The sequence below is a fragment of the Amphiprion ocellaris genome, chromosome 9 (genome assembly GCF_022539595.1).
Source record: "Amphiprion ocellaris isolate individual 3 ecotype Okinawa chromosome 9, ASM2253959v1, whole genome shotgun sequence".
Taxonomy (NCBI): Eukaryota; Metazoa; Chordata; class Actinopteri; family Pomacentridae; genus Amphiprion; species Amphiprion ocellaris.
This window is the reverse complement of record NC_072774.1, coordinates 10,764,934-10,790,504: the sequence shown is the minus strand read 5'-3', so window position 1 is coordinate 10,790,504 and position 25,571 is coordinate 10,764,934. Positions and strand designations below refer to the sequence as shown.

Genomic DNA, 25,571 nt, shown 5'->3' with positions numbered 1-25,571 from the left:
CTGAAGCATTCCCCAGATGTTCTTTAAGGGATCAGGAACCTTGTTGTAAGGATAATAATATATTTCAGAAAAAAATCACATTAAAATATTAATAAATTACCTGAAAAAAATAAGAAAAACATTAATTAAATGCCTGAATAATCCCTTAAATATATTAATAAAATGCCTGAAAAGAAATCCTGTAATAATATTAATGACACTTAAGAAATGTCCTAAAATTAATAATGAAATTCCTTCAAAACTTAACCAAAATGTCTGAAAAAAATAAAAAATTTATAAAATACATGAAAAATGTCCGTAAAATATGAATAAAATACCAGAAAAATGTCCACAAATTATTAAGAAAATATATGAAAAATTGTTTAAAAATATCAATGAAATACCCAATCCCCCAAATGTATTGCTAAAATACCTTTAAAAAATTCCAAAAATGATTAATAACATACCTGAAAAATCCCCTCAAATTATTAATAAGATATATTTTTTGAAAGTATTAAGATTATTAATAAAATGTCTGAAAAATTACCTGAAAACATTAATAGAATACATAAACCCACCTAAATACATTACTAAAATATGTTAAAAAAATGTCCTGAAATTATTGCTAACATACCCTGAAAATTCCCCTAAAGTTGTTAATAAAAAATGTGAAAGAATGTCCTAAGATTATTGACAAAATGTCTGAAAAATGCCCTAAAATATTAATAAAATACATTAACCCCCTTAAATATATTATTAAAATACCTTAAAAAAAAGTCCTGAAAATATTAGTGACACACCTGGAAAAATGTCCTAAAACTATTAATAAAATGTCTTCAGCCTTGATGTGGAGAATCAACACTGCAGTTTCATGGTGAAATCACAAGCGTGCAGCTACCAGTGGACAGAGAAACATCTGTCACACAGCTCTTGATGTTTATAGAGGCACGTCACCTTGTCTGTGGACTGTTGAACGCTTGTAACAGCGACAGACTTTGTGCAAACAGAGCTTTTTTTGATCAACCCTTGTAAGCTGCTGCATCAGATTGGGTTTTTTCATCAGTCAAGAGAGTCGTTCGGCTCTTTAAAAGTCTGGTTAACCCACTTTAACTTTCTGAAGGATGTTTCATTCATGAGAACTGAGAACAGTTGCAGCACGTTACAGCAGCATGGATATTCATTAAAGGGGTATAATGTAGATTATTAGGGTCTGACATAGACAGTATTCTGCTATAGTAATGTGATGTATGTGATACTGTACATAAGATGCTTATTTTGACTTTCTGTCTTCTTCCCTCACAGACATGGTGATCGACAGCATGGTGGCGACGGGTCAGCTGGAGGAGGACGCTCGAGAGAAGGTGAGGGAGGCCATGTTGAGGCGTCACCACCATCAGAACGAGAAGAAGCTGAGCAACCGCATCCCGCTGGTCCGATCCTTCGCCGACATAGGCAAGAAACACTCCGACCCCCATTTACTGGAACGAAACGGTGAGACCGCGGCGCTCTTGTCATTCTGAAAGTCACTGAAAGATCTGAGAGAATCTTTCTAATAAACTCCACAGGTGACATAAAGGAGCTGAAAACACAATCAATTCATCAGTCGATCAGTTCAGATTCTGATCTTGGAATTATAAGGTTCTGATGCTGCAAGTAAGGATTGCTTTTGAGGTTAGTCTGTGGATTATATTTTGGATGAATGGATCAGCTATATGTCAGAAAACTGTAAAAAAAAGAATTGTAATTTTTTTGTCATATATTAGGAAAGAAACCTTAAAATATTAAAATTTAAGAAGCTGCAATCACAGATTTTTGTCAAATTTTTATTTAAAAATTACTCAATTGATTACCAAAATAGTGCTGATTAATGTAATCGTGGAAACTAATCAATTCATCTTTGCAGCTCTGTTGTCAACATATCAGACTTTATTTAGTCTGCAATTTATTCTGATTTTAAAATCTGCCATCGGCAACCAAATCTGAACTAAATATTGGGATTCATTCGTTTTGTTCTCTGTCTGGATTTAAATTACAACTTTTTAAAATTAAATTTGGTTTGATGAATGTTGATTGCAGAGCTGCAACTGCTATTTAAACTGTCAGCTGTCAGTCAGCTGCTAGGTCTCTAAAAGGTCAGAAAATTGTGAAAATGTGCAGCAGTGTTTCCTACAGTTTGTACGGAGGAATCAAAACAGAAAATATTCACATTTAAGAAGCTGCAGTCACAGAATTTAGACAATTTTTTATTTAAAAAACACTTGCTAATTATTGGATTATCATAGTAGTCACCTGTAATCTGATCTCAGTTTATTGAACACAGAAATTCAATTGTTTTTCTTTCAAATTCTGTTTAAAACTCTGAAATCTAGTTTAGCTGAAGCTCTGAAATCCCTGTAGTAGTCCTAATAGTAATACTAATAACTCTAATTTTTGCTAGCTAATGCTAATATAAGCTGTGTGATTAACTGTATCAAGCTAGATGCTACATCCGGTAAAAGGAGCAGGATTTATTGTAAAAATTCAGTCATAACTAGAGATGGATAATTTTAAGATAAACTAACATAATCCTTTCTTAATCCCACAGCAGACAGTCAAAAAATAAATAAGAAATATACCAAAATGCTGTTAATAGTGTACAGATTTATTCTATGCGTAGAAAAATATTTAGTTTAGAGACTCCTCCATGTGTAGAAAACGCTTTCAAGATTTTAACAGCATTACTTCTCAGTCATTGTTTTACATTTCCTCTCTTTTGTACTTCACTTTAAGTAAAACATTGAATGCAGGACTTTTTCTTTAACAGTATTTTGCTGTTTAGTATTAATAGTACTTTTTTCTCCTGTCACCTGCAGCAACATTCAGTGAGAGAAAAAGGTCAAAATAAAGTCAGTTTGTCTGCTGTCTCTAAATCGCTAAATCTTGTGACTGAATTGTGGAATGAAGTTGTAACCGTTTCAGATCCAGTTTTTAACCGCAGCTACCAGTCAGCTAACAACGTCAGAACCTTATAATTCTAACAGATTCTGCGTATCTCAGGACTTTAGCTGCTCCCATTGACAATCTGTGATATAAATCTTTGTGTTCTCATGCTGACGTGCTGTTTTCTTCCCAAAGACCCAAAGATATTTTTGAGTTCAGACTCTGTCCGTCCGTTGGTCGAGGTAACGGAGTGACAAGACAGCTGGTCTCTGATTGGCGCATGGCATCGGTGTCTTTGAGCGACTTTGTCCTCTCGTCTGGTGATCAGTTTTGGGTCGATTGTGTACAGTTGTGTTCATTAACAGAGAGTTTGTGTCCTCCGGTGTTTGCTGGCTGGTTGGATTCTTGTTGTGCGTTTGTGAGCTTCTGAGTCAGCGAGCTAATAACCAGCTAACAGCGTGTGATGAGTCGCCGTTTTAATATCCGCACTCATAGATCCTGTTTGTGAGGAATGTTTCAGCTCTGCTGAGGTGAGCTGGAATCGAGTCGTGTTGAAACCTGCACGCATGAAGCATGATGGAGGATGTGACGGTTGATCAGGAGGACACATCTGTTCATGAAGGGTTTCTTTACTGTTACTGTTTTCTACAAAACTGCTCTGACACACTTCATGAGGCACCGACAGCTTATATTTTATACTTCTGTGTCTTTTTGTGCTCATTTGTGTCTTTCGTGGTGTTTTGGTGTGTTTATTTTCTTCCTCTTTGCAGTCTTCTCTACCTCTTTGTTGTCGTTCTGTGTCTCTGTGTTTTCAGTTTTTTCTCTCTTTGCTGTCGTATTGTGTGTCTTTGTTAATAATATTGTGTCCAGTTGTTCTTGTTTTGTGTCTGTTTGAGGGCATTTTGTTTCTGTGCTCATTTTTTGTCTCCTGCAGTCATTTGGTGTCTGTTGTCTTTTTGTGTCTCTTTGCGGTCATATTCTGTGTATTTTTTTTTTGGCTTTTTGTTGTTGTTTTGCCTCTTTTTGGTAATTTTGTGGCTTTTTGTGCTTGTTTTGTGTTTCTTTGTAGTCAATTAGTGTCTTTGTGGTCATTTTATGTCTTATTTTGTCATTTTGCATCTATTTGTACTGATTTTGTGTCCTTTTTCGCCAATTTTTTTACATTTTGTTATTGTTTTGTGTCTCTTTGTGATCATATTGTGTCTCTTTTTGACTGTTTAGTGTCTTAGTACTCATTTTGTCATTACTCTCTGTGGTTGTTTTGTGTCTATTTGTGCTTGTTTAGCATCTCTTTGAGGTCATTTTGTTTCTGTGCTCATTTTATGTCGCTTGCCATCATTGTGTGTCTGTGTTCATTTTGTGTCTCTCTACAGTCATTTTCTTTCTTGCTACTTGTCTTCATAGTCTTTTTTTGGCTTTCAGTCATTTGCCTTTTCTCAGCTCAGCTGTTCTTGCTGTAATATTGATTAGTACAGTCGAATCGAGCTGTAACGCCACCTGGACGCAACAAAGCTGACAGTCTCATGAAGTAATTACCTGTTAGTTGGAACTCTCCCAGGTGATGTTCTCATAAAACTTGTGAACGCTTGTTAACACATTTTGTTGTTCACCACATAAAATCATTTGTGTTGTTTCACAGCTCTGATGTCAGTTTTGTTCTGTGCTGTAAAAAAAAAAGTCAAGAAAAACCTTTGAATGAGCAGCTGTGTCCAAGCCTTTGGCTGCTGCACATTTCAGCTAATTAAGTTCAGTTAATGAACTTCAATTTAACTGAGAAGGCTTTAAAATCAAACCAACCCAAATATTTGTCCATCCTTCGCTTCAGCGTATAAACCCTTGTGTGTGTGACCGATCGATCAGCTGATTGATCGATGATCCTGGTGTTTGCTCACAGCATCGTTCATCCTCCTCACTTTCTTCTCCTCCTCAGGGGAGGGTCTGTCCTCCTCCCTCCTCTCCCTTCCCCGTACCTCCTCCATCGGCTCATTCGATGCCTCCACACCTCCCCCCTCTCCTCGTATCTCCCACCTGTTCGGACGCCTCCTCCCAAGCCCCACCTCCTCGCCTCAGACCACGCCCACCTTGAGCCGCCACCTGTCCGAGCCGTGCCCTTCCACACTCACTCCATCCCTCCCTCGCTCCTCCCTCCTCGTGCCCTCCCCTTCAGGCCACGCCTCCTCCGGGGCTCAACGCCACTTCTCTGCTCCGGAGGGGCTGTCGGGGGAAGAAGGGATCCCTGAGGTGGTGGTTTACCCCCCCGAAGAGGAGGACGGCGTGTTCAAGATGGTGGACGAAGAGCAGGAGCTCTCCTATCAGGATCCGCTGGTTCCTCACCATCAACCAGGCAAAACCCGGCATGACTTCCTGCTGTTTTTACTAAAAACCTGCTCAGTGTGAAGCATTTTCATGATCTAACAGGACAGAAAAATCAGATTTAACCCCATGAACCGCAAAATCTGTCGGCAGCTTTAAACAGTCGACAAAATGACACCATTTATCAGAGAAAAACTGTAAAAACAGAAAGAACCTTTAGATTTTTGACTTTCTGACAGTCATTAAAATCACATTATTCTGCATATCTGCTAAAAAAAAACTATTTTTTCGTACCACATTCTGTAACGACCTAAAGCTTCTCCCTTCCTGACTCCATAGGACTCCCCATGAATGAGTCGGCTCTGACCAACAGGGAAAAATTCTGAGAGATTTTCACAGAGCAGACAGGAGATGATAAGAGACACTGAGATGAAAATAAAACATACTGGACCAATGAAATAACTGCAGCATGGCTCACAGGTACACAGAGGAGCAAGTTGTTGGATGATACATTCAGCATGATGAAACATCTTTCTAGAGTTGATGAGCAGTGTCAAGTAAACAAGTTAGTAGAGGCTGAACAAATGGAAATAGTGAAATATCTATAGTATGTGGAGAAAAAATGACCACAAATAGACACTACAATGACCAAAACAAGGCACAAAAAAACTTTTATTATTTCCATCATCTTAACTATGTCATACTGCACAGAAGACATTTCTCTTTACTTCCAGTCATGGTTGTGCTGTTTCCATAGAGGTGCAGGACTTTATATTGCAGTGAAAGATGAGCCCACAGTGAGGAGAAATGAGATGCTTTGTGGAGGGTTAGTCTGTCTAAAAAATAATCCTAATTTTTCAATGCTGGTAAAATGATGTAGATGATACATTTTTATAAGAGACACGCTGCAGCAATAAATTCATCATTGGTCTGGATGTTTGGTTTCTGAAAATGTTCAGATAACATGTTTGTCAGTGAGCTGCTGAAGTTCAAACTCTTAAACCTGGAAACTAGCAAACTGTGATTCAGGCTTTACATTGTTCCTGCTCTTTATTTTCAGTATATTAATGATCTGCAGAGGCCACGAAAGGTCTCAGTGAGTTTTTACTCCTCATTATTGAATTACAGCTCATTTGCTGAAGCAGACGTCTTTAAAGAGTCCAAATAAACATGAAGCGTGACAAGCAGCAGAGTCAGCAGACGATCACTGAGCTGAGAGGACATAAACGGAGAGACACTGAAATTACAAACACAGTGGGCTCCGAAAGGCTGTTTAATTCAGTACTTTGTTTAAACTCCAAATAGCAGTCTGAGTGTTAATCTGTGATAAGTGTAAAGTTACTGAAGTATTTAAAAGAAAGTCTACGCATCTCATAATTTTGAGTGAAGTATTTAAAGATTTTATTTTATTATGCAGAGAATTAGATTTTGCAGCTAATAAACTTTACTAATTTATTTGGTCACAATTTGTCAAGCAACGTTTACTGAAAATCTGCAAAAAGCTTTCTCAAAAAAATCTGACTTCATATCTCATAATATTTATCTGGTCAAAAATTTGACTTTGCATCTCATAAACCTAATTGGTTGAGAGATGACAGTGTCGTAACTATTACTGAAAAAATGACAAATTTGACTTAAAAATAAAAACTATGATTAATATCTCCTCATTTTTTCTTTAAGAGTCAAAAAAATAATATCTTCTAAATTCTACTTTGCATGAAGCACATTTTATATATGAAAGTAATCTCAGTAGTTATAGATTTTACTTTTGGTCACAGAAAAAGTTTTTGTTTTTTTTTAAATGCCACAATGTGATGCTGATAAAGCCTCATTTTGCTCACACCTGATGCCATGTTTCCCATCTTCACATAACGCTGCCGACTGTTAAGAAGCAGAATATAAACGACTATATTTGATAACTGTTTATGCTAAACTAAGTCAAACCTTCTCCATGACTCAAAACATCCAGCCTACGTTTAAAAGCTTCATTACCTGCTGTATTTGTTCTGGTTTCCAGGATTGGAAAGCAGAAAATTTGTGGAACATTTGTAGTTTTTTTTATTCACAAATTTAAAATAAACAGGTGGCTAGAAAGTCCTGCATTCGACTGAGTGGAGTCAGTGGAGGTTGAAGTCAGACGGAGTTCCTGACCTCCAGCAGCAGGTCAGGACATCCACACTGCTAGACTGTAACAGGAGCCGGGGCTGATGGGAGGCCGTGATGTCACAGATTAACCGTGTGTGTGTTGGTATCAGTAAGACGTGTTGGCAGATGGCTCGGCTCGTGTGTTTTCTCAGGTTGAAGTGTCGTCTGTTTGCTTTAAATCGCCTGCAGGAATCTTTGTCAGAAGTCAGCTGCTGAATCTTTTAACAGACTGTCAGGAAGAAAATGATTCTTTCAGCTGCAGCAGGAAGGTTTGATTGGACAAGAAGAGCTTTTTGTCTTCAGGCTGGAAACAAAGCAAATAACGCAAACATCTTATTTCTGGTTTCACTTTCTGGATCCATTTAAAGTGAACGATGTGATGTCAGAGAAGGTAACATGAGAAATCCCTGATCTGTGATGTTTCAGCTTAAGAAGTTTTAATTTCTGTCATCATAATACAGATTAATGTGGTGAAACCTGTCAGAAAGACAACATGCTGAGGAGAGAAGGAGGTGAGGAGGCAGTAGGAGAGGAAGATGTGAGGAAGGAAATGAGGGGAAGGAAAGAAAGAATTCAGAAAGGAGAGGCGGTTAGGAAGGAAATGAAAGGAGGAGGTGAGGAAGAATAGGAGGTTAGGAAAGTGGAGGTGAAGAAGGAAAGGAGGAGGTGAGGAAAGAACAGAGGAGTTAAGGAAGGAGAAGAGGTGATAAGGAAGGAAATTAGGAAGTAAGGAGAGGAGGTAGTAAAGAAGGAAAGGAGGAAGGAAGGAAGGAAAGATGAGATTAGAAAGGAGGAGGTGAGGAAGAAGAGCAGGAGATGAGGAAAAAATAAAGAGATGAGGGAAAGAAAAACTGAAAGGAGGAAATATAGTAAGAATTGTAGTGGAGCAGCTGTTTCCAGCTGCTGAATGTAGTCGTCATTGAAACAACTGAACTCTATGTACGAACTAGTTATAAAATATGTAATAAATAATAAAATATGATGTATGAGTTTGGCTGAGTGTGAAAATGTGCTGCAGCTGTTTAACTCTGCTGGTCCAGATGTGTTGGATTAACCCTTCAAACATGTCGGGACATGATGTCAGGTTGACTGTCCGTCTGTCTCCTGCAGGTCTGCTGGCGTCTCCACAGTCGGCTCCCGGTAACCTTGACAACAGCAAAAACAGCGAGAGCCGCGTCACCGTCGGCAACGGGGGCAGCCGGGAAAACAGCACCGTGGACTTCAGCAAGGTAACCGCCGCTGCCATCTTAGACAGGTCGTTTTAGATGAAACCAGGTCATTCCACCAAAAATAATCACATTTTTAGAACAGTTTCTGCTTGACTATCTTTAATGTGGCTGAAATTGTTATAAGTATGGATATTTATAAATATTTTAGTGAAATTATGGATCGACACATCTAATTCTTTTTGAGATTATTTTTTAAAATGCCTGTCAACCCACTCTCAACAAGTTTCTTTTGCACATTGACATTGGTTGCTATGGATAAACAACAATATCTCAAACTCTCTAAGATGAAAGCCTCAGATTTTCACAGTTATTTCTCATCATGTTGTTAATTCAGAGTCTACAGTACAATTTGACACCATCAAACAGTTTAAAAAATTGAGAACTCTGATCTTCTTGGATTAAACTATCTACCAACATTTCTGTTTTTGTGGTAAAACTCATCATACCAGCTCAATCAATTCTAAAAGTTCAAAGAAAACATCTTTCTTTTCATTTTTGTGACCAAGAATTTCAAAATAAAAAGTTTTCTGTATTATTTTTTCGTATCACTGTGACATGCAGCTACATGTGGTTCAGAAAACGTCACTAGCTGACTACTGTATCATCATTTTTTGTTAATATGAGCTCAAAATGTGACTTTTAATGACATCTTAATTTTTTCAGATTTCAACTCATCCATAATCAGAAATTGCTTGATCTACTTGGCAATATCACAGATTCTTTATCAATGACGTGATGAGAAATAACTGTGAAAATTTCAGGCTTTTACCTTTAATGCGTTGCTGAGATATGGTTATTCAAAAGGCCTCAAATTTCAATGTTCAAGAAAACTGCTGATGGTGAGTTTAGAGGTAAATTTTTAAAAACAATTAAGCAAAAAAAGTATTTTTTAAGAATGTAAAATCCACAGTGCACACCTGCTGAAATTCAGGTACATATGAAATACCAATTTTCTTGCATGGTGTACCTGTTCTCTGCAATATTTTCAAGTCAAGTCATGTAACTCAACGTTCAGAGACACTAACTTCATTTCTCCTCCGTTTCTCCTCGTGTCAGCGCTGTAATGCTATTGGCTGGTTGTCTTTGTGGTCGCAGTTTTTAATGAGCTTTGCGAAGCTCTAAACTAGAGCAGTTCATGCAGAGACTTTCTCCACTGGAACTGTTTATGGACGGCTGGACGTCAGTCTAATTAAAGTGCAGGTTTCAGTCATGTAACATCATGATTTGAAGCAACCAATCAGCAGCTGTGTTAGTGTGTCAGAGGATGACTGGTTTGTTTCTCAGCAGGACTGCGACTGCATTTGTTTGCTGCCAGCAGCCGGCAGGAAGCCCGCAGTAAGTCTGTCGACCTGTCAATCACTGACTGTCGACCAATCAGTGGCCTGTGCTGTGACTCATAGTGGTGCTGCTCTGTGATTGGCTGTTTGTGGCGTCCAGTGAGGCTCACTGACCATCAGCTGTGTTGTTTCAGTGTTTGGTGTAAAAATGTCTCGTGATTAAAAAAAAAACAAAAAACTTGGTTGTCATGAGTTTATTTGAATTTTATACAACTTTATTCGTTTTGTACCAGCTGAAGTTATGAGAATGTTAACGTAAAGACCTGTGCATGAACTGGCACTTAAACTGTATTACCATCATCATTATGAAAAAAAACATTTTTTTTTATATCCCAAATATAAACTGTAAATCTCAATGGATCATACCGGAGGTCTTACCTCCTCTGCGCACGCAAAAAGTTAAAAAATTCAAACCGAAAGAGTAATTAAAAGTGAGAATATCTAATGTTTGGTCAGTTCTAGTCCTCTTGAAAACCAAATATGGCAATATGAGAAGATTTATTTAAATTCACATGTTCTCACATTCTTCCCACACTATTTGTTTCAGCTGCTCTTTGCTGGAAGGATTGTCTTGCTCAACCTTTCGCTTTAAAATACCTCAAAGTACTCCGTTAGATTTAAGTCAGGACACATACTGGGTTGTAGTTGTTCATTTCTGACATCTTATCAGCCAGTATTTTGGTATAATCACAGACATTCATGATGCATCTATAAATGTCATCTCCCAACACCTTTTGCAGCCATGAAGCTCCACATTGTCACACTCCCACCTCCATTCTTCACTGTCAGGACTATGCATTCACTGTGTTGGTCCTCATCACACCACACATGTTGGATTCCATCTCAGTCCAACAAATTTATCTCATCTGACCAAGGAATGTGCTCCCAACATTCATCAGGCTTCTTTTCATGTTCTTTGGTAAACTTTCCTCTGGAACTTTTGTTCTGAACAGAAGCAAGTTTTTTTCTTTTTCTTGTCTTCTAGAGGTTGATGTTAGTGTCCTTCACACTGTCTGAACTGTCACAGAAACTCTGATTTCCACTGATAACCCCGGTGTCAAGTCTGAAGCAGCAGCGATTGTGAAAGTGCTTCACTGTCCATGGAGTTGTTTTAGGAAGACGTCCACTGCAGCCCTGATTAGTGGCACTATGGCTCTTTTCTATATCTCCTGATTACTGCTTTTTAGTTGCTCTCTGACCTTCCTGGATCCTTTGGGAAGTCTCACAGTCAGATTTTTCACTTCCTCTGCCAATTCTTTTTGATGTCGAGCCATGATGCAGACATGCAGATGGACACAGCTTATTGGTCCACAACTAAGAAAGTTCTGTTCATAGCTCATTTTAGACCCATGTTCATGCGGTTAAACTGATTTGAAAATCACAGGTGGACTCAGTTTACCTTCAGTGATCACAGCTGGATTCACTTTGTTTCGAGTTTCTACTTTGGGGCCTAAATTTTCAATACAGTCTTTGTTTTTTGTTGTTCACAAGAGCATATACCATATATTCAATATTGAAATAATGCAGTTATTGAGAGGTGAAACTGTTTAAAATCGTATAACTCTAATTTGATGTTACACAGGGGTGTCCTCACTGTAGCTCTGACCAAATGAGATGAGTTCAAATGAACACATTACAGCATGCGAGGTGATGAAGGGCTTCCAGAGTCTAATGAAAAAAGTTGGGAAACACTGGTCTGTATAATCTTAACTTGTACCCTCTCAGAAGCCAGAAGCAAATTGCCAGATTTGTCTCCTTATTTTCCTGCTGGTCAGATTTTTCCATCTCTCGTGAGTCTCCATGTCTCTTGGTAGTCTGTTAATGTGTTAATAAGGTATCAGAGAGATGGATAAAACAGGCAGACGATCAGGTTATGTAGTTACCATGTGGTTGATGCCGTTTCAGGTGGATATGAACTTCATGAAGAAGATTCCTCCGGGTGCCGAGGCCTCCAACGTACTGGTTGGTGAGGTAGATTTCTTGGAGCGACCGATCATCGCCTTCATTCGTCTGGCCCCTGCAGTGCTGCTGACCGGCCTCACCGAGGTCCCTGTGCCCACCAGGTAAACCACACACTCACCTGTCGCTGCTGCCTCTGGATCAGAGAAGAGAATCTGATATTGACCCGCTCATTTCTTCTGACTCACGGTCACTGAATTTAACCAGGAAGAAACTGGACACAGCATCAACTGACTTCAGAAAGAGAGGATGCTGCATGATAATCGGTTACTAAAAATGGCAATAATCGCCTTGATAAGCAGCCTTTTTGATAATCGGTCAATCCCTAATATTTTGTGTTGTCATTGTTAAGTATCGGCTCCTCACAGCCCGTCAAAGTATTCTACCAGTGCTGTCATCCATGTTTGTGATTTAAATTTTGTGTTATGACATTATTGTTATTAATCTTGTTAGCATGTAGCTCTCATGTCCATTAAGTATGTGCATATTACTCACACATGGAAGTACGAACCATCAACACAATATCTGAACAAAACAAAGTTAAAAAAGTTTTTCCCAGGGTTTGTGACAAAAACATAGATGTTTTGGAGATTATGTAGACTGTGTAAATTTTCACCGGTCAATAGGGTTGTGGCCACCAGGGAGGCATCGGTCAGAATGCAAGACAAGGTGTTCCCTTTTTCTCTTTATTTATAACAGAGGTTTCACGTATGCCAGCATCTGTATGTGTGTGGTTCTATAAACAAACAAAGAGAAAGAAGAACATAATAAGTATGCAGTATCACAACACTACCATGACACAAAGAATAAAAGACATCAAATCACGTAGCCCAACGGGCCATCTGCTGCAACAAGGAAGACTACATGAACATACAACTGCAACTGTCATCATTAACCTAAACAAAAGCATAGTCAACCTACCTGTAAATGCACGCATACAGAATCAAAGTGAGCGCCAGCACACCAAATATATGTCTGAACAGTCCCAGCAAACACTCTCTTCTGTAACTTCCATAAACACGGAAACAGAGTGCTCCTCTGCAGAGCAGCAGAGCGTAGTAGCCTCTGATTGGCCAATGGCTTAATTGTCTGTTAAGCTGGCCTGGTCCTGTCATCCTTCACCACAATAGATTTTTGAGATGTTACAAAAAGACTTTGAATTGCTCTTAATTTCCAAATCTCTAAGTGAACCTGCAGTGTTCTCATTTTGGTCCTTTGTGTAATGCGTTTTTGTGTTTGTATAAGACATGTGAAAAGAACTTGTCCCACTAAAATCATGACTCATATTGCAATTTTGGTCAAACCATTTTTTTGTGCATATTGTTCAACTGTAGTTGCAATAAATATGTTCAGTTTATTTGAAGTTCTGTAAGTCGGTGTCAGCAGCAGCAGAGTGTCACCTGTCAAAGAAGACCAAGATTTATTTGAATTTTTAGCTGATTTTACAGGAATAGTGAGAGGTTAAGGCCTGCAATGTGAGCGCAGCCTGAGTCACATGTGGACTGTGTGTTTATCCGTCCAGGTTTCTCTTTCTGCTGCTCGGTCCGTTTGGAAAAGGTCCACAGTACCACGAGATTGGACGCTCTATCGCCACACTGATGACGGACGAGGTGAGAAGACAGAATAATGATAACATACTCTTCAGAAAAATTACACAATGATCTGTGAAGTTTGAATGACTCTAAATCTGCCTAAACTGACCCAAACTTTATCCTAAGTGACTCGAAACCTGTCCATAACGACACAAAAATATTCCACAATGACTCAGAATGTGTGTCACTGAAATTGTCAAGAATGACTTAATTGCTTAAAATAAATCAAATTATCCAGAATGATTCAAAATTTGTCCAAAATTTTTTAAATGTCAAGAACGACTAACAAATTGTCCAAAATTACTCAAAAATGGCCCAGAATGACTCAAAGTCTGTCCAAATTGACTCAAAATTGATCCAGAATGAGTCGAAACTTGTCCTAGACAATGACTCAAATTGTCTCCAATATGGTTAAAAAAATGTTTAGAATGACTGAAAATTTGTCTGAAAATACTCATAAAACATGTCCAGAATGACTCAAAATGTTTCCTAAATTATTTAAACCTCTCTCAAGTGACTAAAATTCACCAGAACTACTCACAATGTCTAAAAATTACTTGAACTTGTTCAAAATCCCTCAAAAATTGACTCAAGAATTCTCCCCCTCTGACCTGATCATCTGTTTGTAAAGCTGCAGGGAACCTTTTGTACCTGATTAATGCCGTTTTATGCGATTCCTCCATTGTTTCTCCATGGGTAATTATTTAAAATCCGCTGTTCTTGTGCAGATTTTCCACGACGTAGCCTACAAGGCGAAGGACAGGAACGACCTGCTGTCGGGGATCGATGAGTTCCTGGATCAGGTGACCGTGCTGCCTCCAGGTGAATGGGACCCCAGCATCCGAATCGAACCGCCCAAGAGCGTCCCATCTCAGGTGAGAGCGCCGACATCAGGAGATTTAAACTGGTATGACAGCTGAATAATAATGATAATAGTAACAGAGGTGATGTATCTGCAGGAGAAAAGGAAAATGCCGTTCTTCCCCAATGGCTCCGCCCATGGCTCTGACACGGTGAAGGAGGCGGAGCATCAGACGGGACCGGAGCTGCAGCGGACCGGCAGGTTTGTTTACTTTGGGGTTTATTCCTACAGATAACACAACATGCAACGATGGATAGAGAGATGGATGGATGGATAGAGAGATAGATAAAAATTGTATTTGCAGTGACGGAGCAATTATCAAGTTAATGTGTTGAAGGCCCCCTCACTCTGAATATGTCCACACTGAGTTCCCATTCTTCCTGAAGCTAAACTTAATGCATAATCGGCAAATAATGCAAATTCCTTGTACATGTTTGTAGCTAATCAGAGCCAGTGGAGATGAATGAACCTTTGGGTTTTGGTGGTAATCAAGAGGATCATTTCAAACCTGAATGTGAAGCTTTGATACAAGCAGAAATATGAATAAACTGAAATAGAATAATTTATATTTGAATTTGAGTGGCTCAACTTAAATGATTGCATTAAAATTTTTATTTCAGCAATTGCTTAATTTAATACAAATTGCAAGAGTTTAAAAATTTTGTTCAGAGAGATTGTGTTACAGCCAGAGGTCAACCCACCAGAATATGTTTTCGTTATCTGGCTTGACTAAACTGAACTTATCGATATCACTTCCAGATTATTAGGGAAGATCTGACTTTAATTACAACTGTACATTCTAGTAAGCATGTTGATCAGAAGTTTTCTTTTGGATAAAGACAGTTTTCTTTCTGCTCAAGTCCTGTGTTTCCAGTTTCTACTACTTTCTACTCCACTTAATGATAGAGATTTTATTTGACAGTAAATCCCAAAGCTATCCAGTAACATGTAATAATGTTCTAAACTAAAAACATTGTTGGATATTAGTGTTTCTCACTAGAAACACTAATTAGAAAAAAAAATACATAAAGTATAAACAGGAAATAACTAAATATCTGGTGAAATACTACCAAAATAAATTAATGAAAAATAAAAGAAATTCTAAATCAGAAATGTAAAAATGAATAAATATAGCAAATAATGATGATGATAGAAAACTAATAAATGTGAAATGAAAAATAAATAAAAACCAATAACATACAAACAAAATAAATTAATCAGAAAAGAAATGAATGAATTGTAAATAAATAAATAATAAGTAATAAGAATAAATATATAGAATTAAAATATGAAGAAAATATGGGAATTAATACAAATACATGACATACAGATATAATGAATAGGAGAATGATCAGAAAGAGGTTGAAAGAAACTAAAAGATGCAAAATGGTCACAAATAGACGCAAAAGTAATGCAAACAGAAACAACGCAGCCACAAAGACACACAAAATGACACAAATTAATCACAAAAAGACAAAACCAATCGACTGCAAACTGGAACCGCAGTAAAGTAGATTAACTGACGAGTCTTTATTTCTGAACAGAGCTACTTCTTTCTGGTTTGCATCAGAAAACAGAGAGGACTCTAAAGATGAGATGTTTTTCTAAGAGAAACTGAATCCCTCCCGTGTCCGGCAGGATTTTTGGCGGTTTGGTGAATGATGTTCGGAGAAAAGCTCCGTTCCTGTGGAGCGACATCAGAGACGCCGTCAACCTGCAGTGTTTGGCCTCCATCCTCTTCCTGTACTGCGCCTGCATGTCGCCCGTCGTCACGTTCGGAGGGCTGCTGGGAGAAGCCACCAAAGGAAACATAGTAAGATACCACGTTGTAGGAAACACTGGACCCACAGTGACGTAAAAGAAATGAAAATACTCTGAATGACAGACAGCAGCAGGTCCAGATCAGATGTTTTAACAAAAAGTAAGAACATGTACGGGCCTACAAATGTTTAAACTCTTTTAACGTATGAGTACATTCATGATAAAATTACGGTAAGACACTACAAAAAGATGTTTTCAGATGTTTTCCTTCCACAGACTAGTGTAAAGAAATCTACGTATACATAGACATTTAATGAGATAATATCTTGTTTGCATATTTAAACATATTTCATAAAATTTGTAATACAAAACAATAGTTGCCTTAGTGTCAGTAAAAAGCTGGGGAAGTTTTGTTCTTATATCCGTTAGATAAAACTGTGGTTTCCAATAAAAATATGTTGAATTTTACAAAATACATCTTAAACGTATGTTTTTCTCCCGCTCTGACCCAGAAATCTCTGTGGAATTTTGATATTTTTTGGATGGTTTCGAGGAATTTCATTTTTAGTAATGTTGTACATTTTTTATACTTTATTAATATTTGTAGTGAATTTTTGACACTTTTAATTATTTTCTTAGTTTTGTATTTTTTTTTTTTTTTTAAATCATATTCTGACCCAGAAATCTCCACTTCAGCAGCTTTTACATTTTTTGGGACATTTTGTTAATATATTTGGAACATTTTGCTTTTTGGGGCCAGGTTTTATTCTTTTTTGACTTGGTAATAAATATAGAAATAAATATAGACATTTAATTTTCTGGAATATTACTTACATATTTTTTAACATTTTATTGATATTTATGGTGTTTTTTTCCGACATTGTCATTCTTTTCTCATACATTTTTGGTCATGTTTTCCCTCCTATTCTGACCCAGAAATCTCCACTTCAGCAACTCTTACATCCACCAGTTGTATTCTTGTCTGTATTCTGAAGGTTTTTACAGAGCGGTTTGTTCGTAATTCATTCATAGCTTGATTTATGCAGCATTTTATTGTGAAAAACATAGAGAAATTTGAAATTTCTGGCTGTAGACAGTAGTGTGTCTGTGTGTGCGCTTGTGTGTATTTGTGGAGACTTTTCTGGCATTTTATTCATTAGTCTCTGACTTTGTGGCCTGTTCCTCTCTCTCCGGTAGAGTGCCATAGAGTCTCTGTTCGGGGCGTCTCTGACGGGGGTGGCCTACTCGTTGTTTGCCGGTCAGCCTCTCACCATCCTCGGCAGCACCGGTCCGGTTCTGGTGTTTGAGAAGATCCTCTTCAAGTTTTGCAGGTGAGTCAGCAGGACGACATTCAGAAATTCCTGAAGCTGCTGGAGAGACAGAGAAATGCAGAGACAACACAATCACAAAGACACACAAAATGACTGAAAACATGTAAGAGCCAGAAGTCAGCAACAAAGACGCAAACAGACTAGAAAGAGAATCAAATTACAATTATTTGGTGATTACAAAAAATAAAACGTCCCTTTCAAACCTGAGCTGCTGTAAAGTAGCTACGGGTACACTGTTAAAAAAAGTGTTTTAAAGTTTTGAAAGAGGTTTTGAACAATCTGCTGTTAGTTTACAGATTTTCTGTTTGATTAAATTGCAGGCAATAACTAATAGCTAAATGACAAGATCAAAAGGATTTTGCACGTTCATTGTAAAAGAAATCTAAACAACAAAAAAGTTAAAAAATTTCAATAATGTCCACATCAAAAAATCTGTAGTTTTATAACTGGTGATTCGTTCTACTACAATTTGACAACAAAAAACAAATAAAGTCATTATTATATTTCTTTATTCTTGGCACCGTTGCTGCAAGTTTTGTCAATGTCTTAGTATTTTTTTGTTTTTTTGTACAAGATTTTTTTCTTGTCTTTTAACGCATGAATTTGTTTACACTTAGTCATTTTTTTGCCATTCACAGCAGCTGAATTATCTGTTATTGGTTCCTGTTTTTCAAGTACTATGAGTTTTTTGAGCTGAATTAAGAAGGCTTATTTCTGTGTATTTACTTTCTGCTCTGGTTTCTCCAGCTGAATGTCTGGTAAAGTTGAACTTACCAGGTACCATGGGAAATCTGTAATCCCATCTGAATGCAGCGTTCTACAGTGTTGTTTCAGGATAAATGGCTCCCCCTGCAGGCCACACCGGCAAATCAAAAACTGGATTCTCTGTCGTTAATCAGTGGCCTCATAACCGACCCTGAATACGACATAGATATGTTTTATAAGTATAGTTAAGTAAGAGCTAAAGCCAATTGGGTCACATCGTGATTTGCGGCATTTCGGATCAGCCATGTAATTGGTTTAGATTGTGCATTTGAGCTTTCAGAGGTGCAGGACCTCCTATTGTTTTGTTTGTATGAGGATTAAATAAGGCTTTTTTTGATTTTGTAACATTTATATAAAATCCTTAATTTTTTAACCTGCTCCATTTTCCCAGCAGGTTATATCACACGGCTTTTTAAACTTCACATTTTACCAGGAAAAGCACATCAGACACACTGTAACTGTGTCTCTAATAATGTGCTGAGAGCAGCGGTAAAAACATCACAACACTCCAATTCTGGTGTTACTTAACTGCTGTTTTATTTGGAACTGAAACTTTGGGCAATTCAAGTCAAAAAAAGACCAAAGATTCACTTGTTGCAGCTTCTTTGCAGCTGTGGCAAACCCATAATTATTCAAAGACTCAGAACCAGCTGATGTTTCAGTTTTTCTTTATTTTTACTTTTCATCAGCCAGACTTTGGTCTTGGTTCAGACAGAGCTTCATCCTCACATGGGGAAGATCAGGAAGCCGCTGAAGGTGCTGTGGTGGTTGCTGTTGTCCCAGATCTGAGTGTTGTGCCACAGCTTCATAGACAGTCTGTCGCCTGCCTGTAGCTGCAGGGCGGCGCCGTTGGACGCCGTGTCGCTGCCCGAACCGGACGGCTGCTCGTGGGCGATCAGCTGGATCTCTGCGTCGTTTTTGTAGAGAACGGCGCTCATGGTGAAGTCGGTGGGGGCGTTGGCGGTGAAGCGGATGTAGTAGACTCCATTAACAGGGGCTGTGAACACACCTGGGGAAGGACAGGTTAAATCAATTTGAGTTTTACACAAGTGGAAACGGAGAAACGGCTGTCGTGGCGGCAGGGTTTGAGTTTCAGACCTGTCTCAGAGTTGTACGCCTGCCCGATGTTGGTGAGGACGTCTTTGTAAATGAGGTTTGTGTTTCCATTTGTGGTCTTCTGGAGGCCGTCACCTCCAAGAGAAGCTGCAAATGCCACCTTCGGTTCATCTGAGGGAAAACCATGACAACAGTCTGAAAGTGTGTCTGGAGATAATATTGTGTCTTTCAGTGCATGTGTTTGGGGTCCTTATCTTTAGGGTTACTATCCTATACTGCAAAGTGTAAAAATGTAGCCTCAGTTGTATTTATTCCATTTTTGTGAGAATGTAGATGACGTCCACAGGAGAGCGCTACTCCACAGCAGTTAAAACTCAGCTAACAGCAGCAGAAAAGGCTTGTTTCCTGCCCTCCATTAGCGTTTTGGTGATTTTTAATCCCAGCAGCATCTCATTACAACAGACTCTGAGAGGATTACAGTCATGTTTGTATTACAGGTTGGAAAAAGGTGCACAGAGGCAGCCCTGCACCCAGATGTGCTGCCACAGTAGACTTCATAGAAGTAAAAAATATTTGAAGAAAAAAGTCATAAGTGAAATAAAGTAAATAGATAAGAAATATACAAAAATAAAAATAACAGATAAATATATTAAAAAATGTAAATGTTCAAAACCAATAAAATACAAATATAATGAATGAACAAAAAATAAATATCTTGAATAAAATAAATAAATAACATGAAATAAATAAAATAAATGTAACAGTAAATGAAAAAATAAATTACTTCAGAATATAAATAAAACCGATATGGTATAAAAATAAATTAATAGAAAATAAATTCTTGTGATAAATCCTAAATATAATAAATAAATAAGAAATAAACAAAATAAATAATTTTTAAAATTTGAATTCTATAATACAATAAATTACTAATCCTTAAATAAAAACAAATCAATGTAAAATAAATAAAGAACATTTAAAATAAATTTAAAGAAAAGGGAAATCTGTAAATAATTTAAAATGCAATAATAACCAATTAAATACAAATAATATAGGAAGGAAAAGCATAAAATAATTTTAAATGAATAATAAATATCTTAAATAAATGTAAAAATATTCTAAATGAATAAATGACGAAGGAACGTGTAAATTAATAGAGAAAATAACATATAAACCTGATTTTAATACAGCTAAAATGAGCTATATAAGAATAAAAAAAACAAGTTAAAATGAAATTTCATATAAATGATACATAAAATTATATTAATATGTAGTTATTATTATAGATAACAGATAATTTTTTAAATGTAAATTAATAAATAAAAATAGATCAAATGGTTTTAAGCAGTATAATGAATAATTAAATATTGGAATAATACAAAATCTCACAAAAAATAAAATTCAAGGTTAAGACCTTTATTCAGACTAAGATATATAGTTATAGATACATTATCTCTCCGTCTTCTTAGAACCTTCTTAGAACGTGTTGCTGTTAAAAAAAATTTTATAGCTTGCAGGATTTTGTTGAAACTTATTTAAGAACCAACCTCTGATCGCCTTCAGCTCCTTCTCTGTTGCCTCCAGTCTTGCCTTGACACCTGAATGCACAGATAAATATATTTATTCAATCAAGTCATGTTACTGACATCCAGATCTGTGTTGCAACAGAGACCAGAGTTCAGCCAACAGACAAATAAAACAAACATGACCAGTAAGGTGGTGGTCAAGATAACGTGGACCGAATCACTTATGTAATGAGGTCTGTTTGATGCAACTGAAAAAGTCTACACCCAACATATTCAGAGGAAAAAGAATCTAGCACAGCAAATACATGCATTCAGAGGGATTTCTATTGAACTCAGACCCAACAATTTAAAGAAAGACTGAAATTGACCAGTTCAAAAATGAGAAACACGCAGTTTGTACACGATATGTCGGCTCCAGAAACGGCAAAGAGCAAAAAATATAAAGAAAAGTAAAAATGAAATTGTGTGAAATACAGGCACCATAGCTCACAAAAAATATGCAGAAAGTGGGGATAAACATAGGAAATAAGCAGTGTGGAGCAAAACCTGTTAAATCTTACCCGAGTTTTCAGTCTGAACCTGCACCAGCGACTCCTTAAGGTCCTTCAGCTGGTCTTCAACACTCAAGTTTGTCAGCGGTTCATCTACCCTTTAACACCAACAAACAAAAGTATAACAGTTAAAGTAAATCTGATGGATGCTGTTGCTGAAACTGATGAATGATCTGCTGTTACATACTTTTAAGATACAACACCAAAAAGACTGAGTCAAAATCATTCTGGAGGATGTAATTATCTGATACTGTGAGCGCAATGAGTGCAAGCTGCTGCAAAACCTGTCTGAGAATCTTCGTGTTTTCAAATTTTGATCAATTATTTTTTTGTTCATTGATAGCTGTTTGTATATTTGTGCCTGCATTGCTGACTGGAGCTGCTAATGGCTAATGCAGCCACTTATACTGATTCCATTTTTAAAAATGTGAACAAATGCAGGCTTAAAACTCTTTAGCTGTAACCTACATTACCCCAGCACATTTGATGAGCTTTTGCAGGGTCTAGTTTTAGTTTTTGATTCTTTCTGCCATCATACTAATTGTAAAATCAACCTGTATGTCTTCATTTTTATCTGTCAGATCAGTTAGAACCTTTACGACTTAATTTTTACAAGAAAATAGGTAGTAGATCAAGCAAGGATTCCTCTCTGGATGGAATTCAAGTCATTAAGGAATGAACCAAGTGTGCAAGCAAACAAGAGGTCATAATGGCTTCATTATTATTGAGATGAGGGTAAAAATTTACCAAAGATTAAACCAGACTAAGATAGAAACAAGCTCACCTTTTATCAAGAAAGAGAGATTGTCTGATTTTGGACATTTACTGGGCGTGTTTCTTTATCATTCTCAAGTAAGTTTGAAACAGACTTTTGAAGTGTTGCCAAAAATGTTAAAAAAACTAAATGTGAATTATTCTTATTTACATTAACTGCTTTGGAGCGAATAAACTAAGCTGCATAGTGCTGTCAGATGGAGGCGCTGTGGACTACATGGCGGTAATGAACAAAGTAAAATAAGCTGGAAACAAAACCAATTATTTGCCAACCACTAAAAAAACATGAAGAAGAAATTAACAAAATTTGAAATAAAAATGCAAAGAGGTCTTCAGGAATCAATTTCAATAGGGAAGGTTGTAAGTATTGTTTCTTATCAGCTGGTGTCGACCATGTTTAATCCTGTCTGGAGTCTCTAGAAGCAAAAACAGCTGATCGAGCTCATGTTTTCTACTTTAGAACTTATTCAGAAAAGGTGTTTGTATCTCCCAGGAAGTTCACTAACGCTTTTTAGGAGAAGTCAAAAACCAAACCTCTAATTCTGTAGTTTCCAATAACTATTTCTAATGTGATAGTTCAAAAATGCGTCATGAAAACACAGTTACTGTTTATATGTCCTCATCGGCTACTGTGTTTCTGAACTGGAGTACCTCAAAGCTCTGTCCTCAGTCCTTTTCTGTTTTATCCCAAGCCTCTGCTATTAAACCAGGAAACCCCCAAACTTTTTCAATGCTGATGACACAAGACTTTATAAACAGTTTTAATCTTATTTTACTAAAGTCATGCTGTCCTCTTTTTTTAGCCTCATATAAATAAAATTGTCATATTGGTATTGGTAGATGTAGGACTATTTGCATTGTCCTTACATGGGGAAGAGCAGGAAGCCACTGAAGGTGCTGTGGTGGTTGCTGTTGTCCCAGATCTGAGTGTTGTGCCACAGCACCATCTTCAGCTTGTCGCCCTTCTGCAGCAGGAAGGCAGCGCCGTTGGATGCCGTGTCGCTGCCCGAACCGGACGGCTGCTCGTGGGCAATCAGCTGGATCTCTGCGTCGTTTTTGTAGAGCACAGCGCTCATGGTGAAGTCAGTGGGGGCGTTGGCGGTGAAGCGGATGTAGTAGACTCCACGAATCGGTGCTGTGAATTCACCTGGAGGGAAAACGAAGGGGAGGGTTGACTTAAAGCTGAAGGTGGAAAATGGTGTCAGGTGTCCTGAAGGAGAAAACAAGGACCTTTTATCCTCTTTATTGAAACACTAAGACCAAGAAAGATCCAGTGGTGTATGAGAGATTTCCACATTTGGCTCAATCAGCCTTTTGTAAGTTTTATTTACACCTTAAAACATCAGTGGAAATCAATGGAAAGAAGTCAAAATATCACAAAAAACATCAGATGGATGTGGAACGATGAAGAAAACTGTAAATTTTTCATCATGTTACCATCTGGAGAAGTAGCTCCACCAGTTGATCTTCTCCTTTCACCCATTAATTCCTATTTCTTTGGCCAAATTTCCAGAAACCTGTCTGACTCTGCGTAACTCTCACCCGTTTCTTTGTTGTAAGCTCCACCCACGTTGGTCAGGACGTCCTTGTAGAGGAGATCTTTGTTTCCGTTTGTCGTCTTCACGAGGCCGTTTCCTCCCAGCGAGGCAGCGAACGCAACTTTAGGTGTATCTGAACAAGAAAGAAAACAGTCATCCACTCACTTCCCTTGTTTTCAGCCTTTTATTTAAAGATTTAAAAATGTGTAATTACTGGATTTCTTTCCATCAAATCCAGATTTTCTAAATGCTAAATATGGGAGATTTCTCACCTCTAACTCTCTTGAGCTGCATCTCAGCCACCTCCAAACGCTCATTCATCACTGTTAAAAGAGAAAATCAGCATTAAAAACAAACTGAAGCTGTGTGCAATAGTTAACTTCTACTGGTCACACAAGAAAAAAAGTGTAATTTTAAAGGGCAAAGAATGAATTACCATTGATAAAAATACTTCATATGTATGTGGATGTGATTTATATGTTTGGCCTGTTTTTCCTTCCACTTTACATTCTAAGGCCATTTTTTCTGTGATTTTGCTAGATATTATCTGTAATCTTTCAGCTTTCAACATTTTTTTTCATGTACTGTTAATGTACAGATTTTTCCTGTTCTGTTAAATTCCAGATAATTTTTTTCTGCGATTTTAGTCATTAATTTACATGTTAATTGTAAAGAAATATAAAAAAAAAAAAACAAGTCTAAACGTCAATGATACCTATATCAAAAATCTGTATTTTTAGAAATGGTCATTTGGATTTTTTACAATGTTAAACCATAAATTTAAAATATCTATATATTACAAATGTTTGCTGGTATTTTACTGATTTTCTCTGTTTTATTAAATTACACATGATATCTAATAAAGCTTAATTCAAAAATTTTAATTCCTATGTTAAAAAAAAAACAGGGCAAAACTGTAAATAGTGTCTACATCAAAAAACTTTTTTTTTTTTACAAATAGTAATTTTTGCTTTTACAATGTTTGACTAAAAATTACAGTTTTATTGTATTTAAACCAGCAAAAAAAAATAATTGTCATTTTCCTGATATTTCCTTGTCTTCTCAGTTTTTTACAGTCTGAATGTTACAGTATTCTGTCGTCTTTTAATATACCTTTCTGGCACCCTTCTGCCACAGTTTTTCACATAATTTCTTTTTATTTACAGTTAACATTCAGTTGTCCCACTGATAGATAAACTGTCTCAGTGTAGTTTGGATGAGCTGAGCCCTTAAAGAAGCTCTCCTGTTGATTCTGAGTGAATTTAATGGTTCCTGTTGGCTCTTGTTGGAGCATCAGCCTCACCTCGCCTCTCAGCCTTCAGCTCCTCCAGGGTGGTCTGTGCTTTCTTCAGCTCGGCCTGGGCATCGAAAGGCAGAGCCGAGCCGAACCGGGCCAGGCAGGCCAGAGCCACCAGCAGCAGAACCGGGAGACACCGAGACATCTCGTCTGTTGATGAGGGCGTCGAGGAGACTGCTGCTTTTTGTGGACAGTTTCTCCTTAGTCAGTGTTTACTGTGTATCCAGGTCACTGATAACAAAGATGAAGGAACTCCTGCTTTGTAAATATTTAAATACAAATGAAAAACGTGGACTTGAGGTGCAGCTCAGTGCTGGCACATCAGAGCACAGTGAACGTGATTTAAATAATCCACAAAATAATTAAATAATCTTGCAGCAAAGGAAAATATATGTAACATTATTTGTAGTACATATATAACATTCAAAGACTATAAAAAACTCTAAGACCATACATTATAAGATAACAAACCACTATTTGTAAAAATACAGATTCAACTTTTAAATTAATACTTTTTTCCTGTTATTTTACTAGATATTATCTCTAACTTAACACAGAAAATCTATAAAATAAATGTTCAAAAGTGATCATCTTTATTTCAATCCTTAATTTACATTTTTTGTTCAGATAACAAGAT

General features: G+C 37.2%; 2 protein-coding genes across 5 annotated transcripts in view; one reads left to right on the top strand and one right to left on the bottom strand.

Annotated features, from left to right (window-relative positions):
- Positions 1-25,571, top strand: part of LOC111576314 (sodium bicarbonate cotransporter 3-like) — a 42,957-nt gene that overhangs the window by 7,833 nt on the left and 9,553 nt on the right. For 2 of the 4 annotated variants that reach the window (XR_008602780.1, XM_023281918.3), the window contains exons 6-14: positions 1,282-1,431; positions 4,829-5,242; positions 8,467-8,585; positions 11,828-11,985; positions 13,404-13,491; positions 14,202-14,348; positions 14,433-14,536; positions 15,974-16,148; positions 17,294-17,427. Coding sequence is in view for 3 of the 4 variants with exons in the window: in XM_023281918.3 (XP_023137686.2) it covers positions 1,282-1,431; positions 4,829-5,242; positions 8,467-8,585; positions 11,828-11,985; positions 13,404-13,491; positions 14,202-14,348; positions 14,433-14,536; positions 15,974-16,148; positions 17,294-17,427 (1,489 nt within the window). In the remaining variant the exon portion in view is untranslated. Of the gene's footprint in view, positions 1-1,281; positions 1,471-4,828; positions 5,243-8,466; positions 8,586-11,827; positions 11,986-13,403; positions 13,492-14,201; positions 14,349-14,432; positions 14,537-15,973; positions 16,149-17,293; positions 17,428-25,571 lie in introns of all 4 variants that reach the window. The other 2 variants (XM_023281920.3, XM_023281919.2) reach the window with 2 other exon arrangements.
- On the bottom strand, positions 18,844-25,125 carry LOC111576317 (uncharacterized). Its single transcript, XM_035953600.2, has 8 exons — positions 24,941-25,125; positions 23,910-23,960; positions 23,642-23,770; positions 22,967-23,246; positions 21,335-21,423; positions 20,796-20,846; positions 19,291-19,419; positions 18,844-19,201 (listed from the first exon to the last, which is right to left on the bottom strand). Exons 1-8 carry the CDS (start codon positions 25,077-25,079, stop codon positions 18,918-18,920), a joined length of 1,152 nt encoding a protein of 383 aa, XP_035809493.1. The 5' UTR covers positions 25,080-25,125; the 3' UTR covers positions 18,844-18,917.